General features: G+C 46.4%; 1 protein-coding gene across 2 annotated transcripts; it reads left to right on the top strand.

Moving 5' to 3' along the window:
- Positions 1 to 777: 777 nt before the first annotated feature.
- Positions 778 to 4,230, top strand: LOC144115833 (ixochymostatin-like). 2 transcript variants are annotated; one of them, XM_077650335.1, is made up of 3 exons: positions 778 to 1,221; positions 1,955 to 2,044; positions 3,825 to 4,230. In XM_077650335.1, exons 1-3 carry the CDS (start codon positions 1,164 to 1,166, stop codon positions 4,049 to 4,051), a joined length of 375 nt encoding a protein of 124 aa, XP_077506461.1. In that variant the 5' UTR covers positions 778 to 1,163; the 3' UTR covers positions 4,052 to 4,230. The 2 variants fall into 2 exon arrangements, with proteins under 2 accessions (XP_077506461.1, XP_077506462.1); XM_077650336.1 differs by lacking the exon at positions 1,955 to 2,044 and having other exon boundaries at positions 847 to 1,221; positions 3,825 to 4,100.
- Positions 4,231 to 8,394: the final 4,164 nt, after the last annotated feature.

Genomic DNA, 8,394 nt, shown 5'->3' with positions numbered 1-8,394 from the left:
AGTAAACTGGGCACATTACGGAAGACGGCAAGAGGAAGCCCAGCTAGGCTGCTGCCAACATCAGAGAGCTCCGAACAAGTCTTGGGGGTGGGGATGTTTTTTGAGGTGAAACAAGGCGCACAGCGGTCCGCCACGGAGTTGCCTTCCAAGGTGGCTGCTTGTCGACCGCGAGGAAAACCTCAGCCAGCGAGCAGAAAAATCATCCGCATATATACATTCCAGTTATTTTTTTCAATAAAAATTAATTTTATGGCAATGGTATTGAAAGGCATTTGAGGAAAAGTTCGAACCGATGTGACGAAGCGTGTCAGCAATAGTTGGACAAGCAATGGCCAAGGGCGCCTAACGGCCTGAGGCTACCTCCTCCCACTCGGTGTTCAGTGTTCTGTCGCCTCTGCGGTGACCATATTCGCCAGCGTTATTGTTCAGGGGTTTCGTACATACAAAAAACGAGCAGATTTGGCACAATACTTTTCGTAAACAGCAGAAATGACTATTTCGATTCCAAGGCGCGGTTTTCACGACGTCGCGTCGGCTCTCTTTTGTGCTGCTTTCGCTTCGGCCAACACGTGGACGACCTTTCACGATAAGATACCAAACAAGCGGATGAAGAATCGCTTGACTTACAAAAGCAACCCGCACTCTGTCGAGACTTATCAGCCGTATCTCCCTCTACTCTACAAGTTAAAGGCCAACCGTATTCAAGTGCGCTTGGCCACTCTCTGCTGCAGCGGTATCACGCCTCTTCTGGCCGAGTACTGACGAGGGATAGTAGCGCATGTGTGCTTCAGCTCCCCTCCCCAGCGGGTCAAAGAGAGACACAACAACGGTCTAGAGCATTTATTTTACGCCTAGTAAATGTGGAATTTCTCTCTCTCTGTCCCTCTTTCGCGCCTCTCGTCCTGCTTAAGTATTTCCAACTCATGGTGCAGTTAAAAGTGCACAGAGAGAAAGTGGGGAAGAAGTGCTTCGCAAGCGCCAAGCCTCATGTCGGGTGCGGTTCAGAGCTTGGCTGTCTTTGCTTATCTCTGTTTGGACCCTCTTTCAAAGAAAGAGGTCAGACGTCGCACGTCTAGTCAGAGAGAGCGCGGTGTCCTAGAACGCACATAAAAAGGGTGGCCTGCCTGCTAAACTCAGACCTGAGTCGGTGGAGAGGCGTCAGCATGAACGGTACTCTTGTGGTAGTCTTGTGCTTTGTCGCCCTTGGGCTCGCTGCCGATGGTAGGTACACTTTTCCTAATCCTCTCCATTATTCCTTTAGTAAACAATATTTGTGTTTGTTTCAACCATTTTTTGTTTAATCAGCAACTGTTGTTAGCATGGAAGGAAACGCCAGCAGCTGCACTGTCTGAAATAGCGATGGCGGTGTTTACGTCTCCACTGTGGCGTATTATTCGCTGTCCTTATTAGGCATGGAAAGGTGTCTTGAGGAAGGAGACATTGTAAAGCGAATGAAACAAGTCCAGTTGCTATAGTTTGCAACAACTTCTGGTTGCGTGAGAAATTATTTTCTTTAAATGAAGCGAATTTTTTCTCGCTTTGTTGCCTCGATTTTAAGCAATGTAATTATTTTTCACTCAAGAAGAAGATTAAAACTAGCGAAAAAGGAGAAGAATCCTTAAGGTTTTCTGACAGAAAATTCTCTTTTCCAGAGAGAGGATGTGGCGGGAATAGAAGTTTATTCGGTGAGGTTATGGTGACAAGTTGCTAAGAGTAAGATCATTTCAGATATGATGAAGCACACAGGTTTTTCTGAACAGCGACATCACAGATGTAAAAACGTTTCAAGCAGTTAGAATATCTTTTTGCCAGTGCATTGTTGTAAGTCGGCCAGGTTTGATTTGCGCCATTTTGACGCGAAGGATTTTGTTTTAGTTTTTTTTCTTAAGCGAGGTATGTAGTGGAGGCTGCAACGCGGCCATTTATTGGATAAGTACATTTGTTCCGTTCACAGCTTATTTTACCGTCTCAAGAAAGGTGATCCCTTCAGCAGGAGTGGTTCACATGTTTCAGTCAGTCAATATTCATGGACAAGATGAGCGAGGTGGGTGTACTCTTTGCCTTCAAACGCACTTGAGGTCAAGGACAGGGGGCTGTATATAGGAACGCACAACAGCAGTCACCGCGGTGCGGTTAAGAAAATTTGAAAAGTTTCTAAAACTCGGAGCATATATAAAGGGTTCTTCACCTAATATTCACAAGTTTTTTTAAATTGGCGTTTTTGGTTAGAAGAGAGCTTTTTTTCGGTTTAGCATCAGCGATATGGTGCATTAGAACACAGCCAATACGTGCTAACTAGGAAGTTGGTTAACTAATATTGAATATTTCAATTTTTAAATCTTACTGTTTGCTCCTCAATTATTGCTCACCTTAAGTAATTTATGCACATCAGTTTTTAGAATTTGGAAAACGCGGTTGGCCTCGGCACTGCGGCCCAAGGAACTTTGGCTATTTTGCCGAGCTACGTACGCTGAAGAGGTTACGTTGCCTGCAAGCTTCTCGAAAGCGCAAGTATTTTGGCGCGATATAGCCAAAATTTGTTGGGCCACAGCGCCGAAGGTAACCGCGTTTTCAAAATCCTATGGCAGGTGCTCCAATCGGGAGGACTTGAGTTGCTTGGGTTGGGTTACGATCAAGGTTGCTATTCCATAGCAGCCTCTCACGATTAATGGAGCTGCCGCGTAACACAGTGGGCAGCATGCTACAAAACTGGCTTGAGACAAAGAGACAAACACAAAACGGCTTACGGCTGGGAATGGCCATTATAGGTGCTAGCGCACAAAAAAGTAGTCATATTGGCACCGAAGGAGCCAACAATGAAGTTGCCTCAAAAATCAGAACTCACTTACCGAGCAACTCAAGAACTCTGCTCATCCCAGACACCCCAACCCAACCAGTCATATCCTCTGGGGTACCACATCTTTTTTATTCTCTTCCTCTCTAATGTCGTGCAAAATTGCTTCAATTATTAAATTCATAAAAGTGTAGTGTTGAAGGTGCTGAAGGCTAAGGAGAGGGGCCCTCGAGTCGCTTAGGATAGCGAATGGTTGAAGAGGGAGCTCCGCCAAGATGTCCTTCGCCAGGTGAAGTCTCGCGATCTCTGCTCCCGTTGAGAAAACGGGATAGGTCAGTGAACCGGATCTTCAGACAAACAGCTGAGGCCGCAGGCCGCAGCAGTTACCGCTGTCTATGTTTCCGAAAGCAGCCACATTGCCATGGCAGTTCAACATACTCTAGACAGGGCGGCTACCTCGAAAGACTGTAGGCGGCGGCTGTGTGGAGCGGAGCTGTTAGGCTTTTGCGAGATTAGTAGGCTTCTCCGCCTTTGATTTGGGACGACAATGGCGCGCTAGAGGATGGCATCGAATCTAGAAGTTTCCGTGTGCCTGATTTGGCTGAAATACTCTAGACGTGGCGCCGCGATAAGTTCGTTCCACAAATTGATACCCATGTAGGTCACCCATATTTTAAGGTACTTAAGAGATATGGCGGAGTTGCGGTTGTAGCCCAGTCACCCACAATTTAAGGTACTTAAGAGATATGGCGGAGTTGCGGTTGTAGCCCAGCATAACGACGGGCGGAGTCCAATACTTCTGCCCACAATCATGCAGATCGTTGCGGGCAGGATAAGCTAGGTGTGTTTTATTATTCTGAATCAGTTAACAACTCGGTTATTGACTTAATAACTGAAGGATGTGCATTATTGAAGGATTTGCTTGTAGACCTCCACGCCAAGTTACAGGCGTGTCTTTCAGATGGCCTTAACTGCCAAGGTGTTGTAAGGCCGTCAGCCGCAACTTGTTCCCTCACCTCCTGATATGCAGAGGAGTCGGACAGCGTACTCAGGTGGCCACCAACCCCCCAGGAGTGTGCTGAGGGCGAGACGTGGAAGGAGTGTGTGAGTGGCAGCTGTGCCGAGGCCACGTGCGAGCGTCCCGTGGTGGGACCAGCGTGTACGGATGACTGCAACTACGGCTGCTACTGCGCGGATGGATTTTACCGCAACCAGCACAAGGCCTGCGTGACGCGCGACAAGTGCTCCCAGGCTTAGACGCATATTTTAGGCTGTCTAAATAAAAACCAAAGCCCTAAAACGCATATTTCATGAACGTTTATGAATGAGTGAGAGATGCTTTTCTCTGTGTTTTTTGCTTCAAGCTCTAAACTGTCGATTCATAAAACTCAAACTTAAGCTGATTGCATGTAACAAATATATATTTCAAGATCGAATACGGCTGTTTTCTGTGAGTTCAAACCTTTTTCTTCAAGGACTTTTTGTCCTTAACATGATACAGTGGATGTTTCCGCCAAGTTCATGCATGTTAATTTGTGCTCAGAATACTGTAACGTTGGTTTCGGCAGCGCTCACCTTGTCACTTTTATATAGAGTAATGGCAAATAAATGTAGTCTCTGTAGTTCTTTCCATTTTAGTATTAAATGTCCTGAATCTTAACGAACTAAAACGGCCTAATTTTTCGCCGACCTTCGGGTAACATATTCCAAAGAGAATGTGCAGCCTAAAAGCCGGCACGAACCAAGTGCTGGGAACATGGACAACAGGCTCGTCATAGTACTGCGCAATTGTTCGCGTGGCTATGGGTTGTATGCGCATGCCGAATGTCTAACGCAGAGTCCGTCTGCGGCCTGTTATCGCAAGTACAGTTGAAACGAACCTAATGAGAGTATTCCGTATTGAAATGTAGTTGTATAAAAGAAATAACAGGAAAAGCTTTTGAAACATTGGTTCCCAGAAAAAGAATATTTTCGATATCTCTCCTCGACAACGGGCGACGACTTCAAGAGCTCTGTGATTGCCCAGAGATGAAAAACGCACGTAAAGCTAAAATGCATTCCAGATACAGACTGCTCTGCAGTGCAGTGCGAGGGAAACGGCACAGTCAATCCCGCTAATCTATGATGGTGGCATATGGGTCACTTAAAGATCTGGATGGGAATGCAGAAGTACACCACTTGCGCAGTGCTGATCACTCCGTGCATGATAGAGATCCTAGTGGGTGAACAATAATGATAATTAGAAGCATGAATGCTGTAACTGTTTTCAAGAGGGAAGACAAGCTGCTTCATGGACCCAGACAAAATAATGTACATTTTATTTCACTGCAACCCTACCCTACTTGACGGAATTCTCAGATGCCAAAAAACAAAAGAGCACCAAGCACAATCGCTCTTGAGTCCAATTTCTGGCCCAACCACACTGGCATAGACATCCTCGTTTCATGTGATTCTAGGCCGACCATTAGGATGTATCATGCTGAATCCGCATACAAGCCACAATGAATTTTCCTTTGCATGGAGGGACGGAATAGACAGTAAAGTTTTCTTTTAAAGCTCTACAGTTGCACGCAGGGTGAATACTGAGCGTGAATATTTGCTTTTTGGACGCCACCGCAGTATTTGCTTACTCCGGAAAACAGATAACAGCGAATTAGAGAGCATTCGTTCGCATTGCGAAACCACATACCCTAACACAGCCTAACGTTACGGCATTAACAGAAAGCTCCATGCTAAGTGAAGAGAACGGAGCAAGCTATGGGCGAAAACATGGCGGAAGTTGAGGAAGCTCCACATTTCTATTTTCTTCCTCCAAGCCACGGAGAAAGAAAATTGAAAGAATTCCGATGTCACTTTTGACGCTTTTTGTTTTCATTGCCTACCCATTTTTTTATTTCTAATTATTCCATTTATTTGCATATTCTGAAGCCACGCCGAGACTATTGCAGGAGTGCGGTACAATACAAGAGAACACTGAAAGCAAATTTAACATTAGGAACAGGCTTCTAAGAATTCTGCTAATGATAATGAACGGGTGTTGCCTCCTAAGTAAATCCAAATTCAATGGTATGAGAGAAAAAGCTGTACTTCAAGAAGTCAAACTTTCTCGGCGAAGCGCAACACAACAGTATATACAGTATGCGATGTCTTCTTGAAATGATGTATAAATGCAAGTAGGTTTCTAAGATCTAAGAACACAGAATACACAATCCAAATACAATTGTGTTAAGTGCAGCTGAATTCCTCCCGCTACTTAAAAGACGCGTTGGTTGTTGACGGCACAAAGCAAAAAGAGAATGTCTCACATCATTTGATGAGCACCCTCTTGCACCCGGAGAAAAATGTTTCTGCGGCGAGTAAAAAAGAAGTGGACCTCCTTTCACGTAAATTCGGGTCGCTGACTAGAAAGTAAAGCAACTCCAACATTGCAACACATATTTTTGTCGGGGAAAATAGCTGCCGTGGTCAGAGGGTTGGATGCGAAACGTTGACCGAGGAAGCAGGGAGAGTCTTGTTTTGTTCGGTTTGGTCAAACCATTTGACGAGGAAGAGAGTTTCAGAAGACGCAATGCGCATTATGAGCGCATCGGCTAATTACCGGCAAAGATTAGGACGGGGAAGGGGTCAGCTTGACAGCCTTGAGCGAGCGAGAGGAGTATCAGTGTGGGCAAGCATTCCGTAAACCGCCCTGCCAATAGGAACTAACAGGAAGGGCTGGATAAGCTCCGTCTTCAGCCTGCACTTTTTGACAGCGCTCTCGGCGTCTCATAGACGGCCACAGCGGTTACCAGACATCTTGGCGCTATATTTTGATGCTCGTGGGAATAAATATGAATTTAAGCATTTTTGCACGTTTTACATTGTCTGTAATTTAGTTTTTTAACGCAACCGCGTTAAGGCTTCCGTTCTGCAGAAAATCCGGCGTTGTCGTCGGCGTCCCCGTTGTGAGTGAAAAATCCCCGGAGACGCACCTAGGTGGGTGACCTAGGTCACGTGACCTTGTGGCGCCATCACAACCTGCGCAGCGGATTGTGAGCGAAGTGACGACCGCGGCAGGAGGAAGTTATTGATTTGTCGGAAGAGGTGACTCGGGAATACCATCCTGGGTCGCACAAGCCCAATCGGTGGCAGAACCTGCCATCGCAGGGCAGTTGCGTATCGCTTAACCGCTACATCACTGCGCCAGGAGTGGTATGAGGACTCCCAGGGATCTATGAATTTTAAAGGGTGGATAACGGAGCTAGTTAGTGCATACTTCATGTTTGGATGCCACAGAATCAAAAGAGCGGGACGCAGAAAGGAACGCACAAAACGAGGACTAGGCTGCTTATGCAACGAAGCTGCTCAGCTGCTGTGAATTTAAAGTCGAGAATGCCGCATTCCGCATATATACGCATTACCCCATTAACTCCATCGCGTCCCATCCTTAAGGAGGAGCTGAAGTGTCTCCTCCAGTTCTTTTTACTGGCATTGAAATTTTGTTGAATAAAAATGGCTGGAGGAAGTCCAGAAGATTATAAAAGCTTCACACCACCTCTCGAGGCCTGCAAATTATGGCTCCTATACACGGCGTGCAACGAGTAGACTGCTGTCGTGAGCCGTTGTTTATTTCTTTCCCAAGCGTGTCCAATTTCCTCTTTTGCCCGGATATTGCAGTGGGAGTGCACAGCAGTTGTTCTGCTCTCGTTGGCAGCGCCGCGACGCTTCCAGCGAAATTGCTTCTAAACGACCATACAACTGAACACATTTGCGTACGAGCGCTGCTCAGTATTCCCTTCTCTCCCGTAGATTGCACGACCTTTGAAGCAAGGAGGCAGACCTCGCACGTGCGATAAAACTTGGACGATGCCGATAAAAAAAGAGCCTGGGCGGTCAAATTGAGACTTGAGCAGGGTAAAATATCAGCATGAAGGGTGTTTTCGTGGTAGTCTTACTGTGCTGCTCTGCACTTGGGCTGGCCGCTGATGGTAGGTAGACAGCTCCTTTAGTTACAAACGTTTCTGCTTGAATGATGAGTGAGAAACGGGAACACTGAGCCCCCGGTTCACGAATGTTCGTGATATCTATGTCTGTTTTAGAAGGCAAGAACCACGAGGGCTAGGTGCTTGTAATGGAAATGCGTGGTCTAGCTCATCGTTTAGTTTAGGTGTAAGCAAGAAATGCATTGCAACGAAGCAGGAGGGGGGGCGAGCGAAAATAACGCATTTTAACACAGCTTATAGATGGTAGTAGGCACACACAGATATTCGTTTCCTCGTTTCGGCCCCTAGAGCCACGGAGTACGTAGTTTTGAAGAACCGCTCGCTTTGCTATGTGAGTACGTAGTGTTTCCCCTGGCTCCTTTTGTGGCTACAGGAACCTCTATCATAAATGCTTTTCTTAGCTGGGGAGCGCGCACGGCTTCCCCTACCGCTTCTGGTACTTTATGTGTCTTCGCGTTCAGCGGCTTCTCTTTTCTTGCTGGGTCGAAAAGGGCCTCGCCGCACCTCCGGGCTCAAAAGAAAGATGGCGGCCAGCGGTGCAACGTTGTCGTAAAAGCAAACTGATTTACAACGACTTCCCATAGAGTGGTAGGCTTCCAAAGTCTCTAGATTTTCTTC

Source organism: Amblyomma americanum, chromosome 1 (assembly GCF_052857255.1).
Source record: "Amblyomma americanum isolate KBUSLIRL-KWMA chromosome 1, ASM5285725v1, whole genome shotgun sequence".
NCBI lineage: Eukaryota > Metazoa > Arthropoda > Arachnida > Ixodida > Ixodidae > Amblyomma > Amblyomma americanum.
Note: the sequence above shows the minus strand (reverse complement) of the source record. Positions and strands in the feature narration are given on the sequence as shown.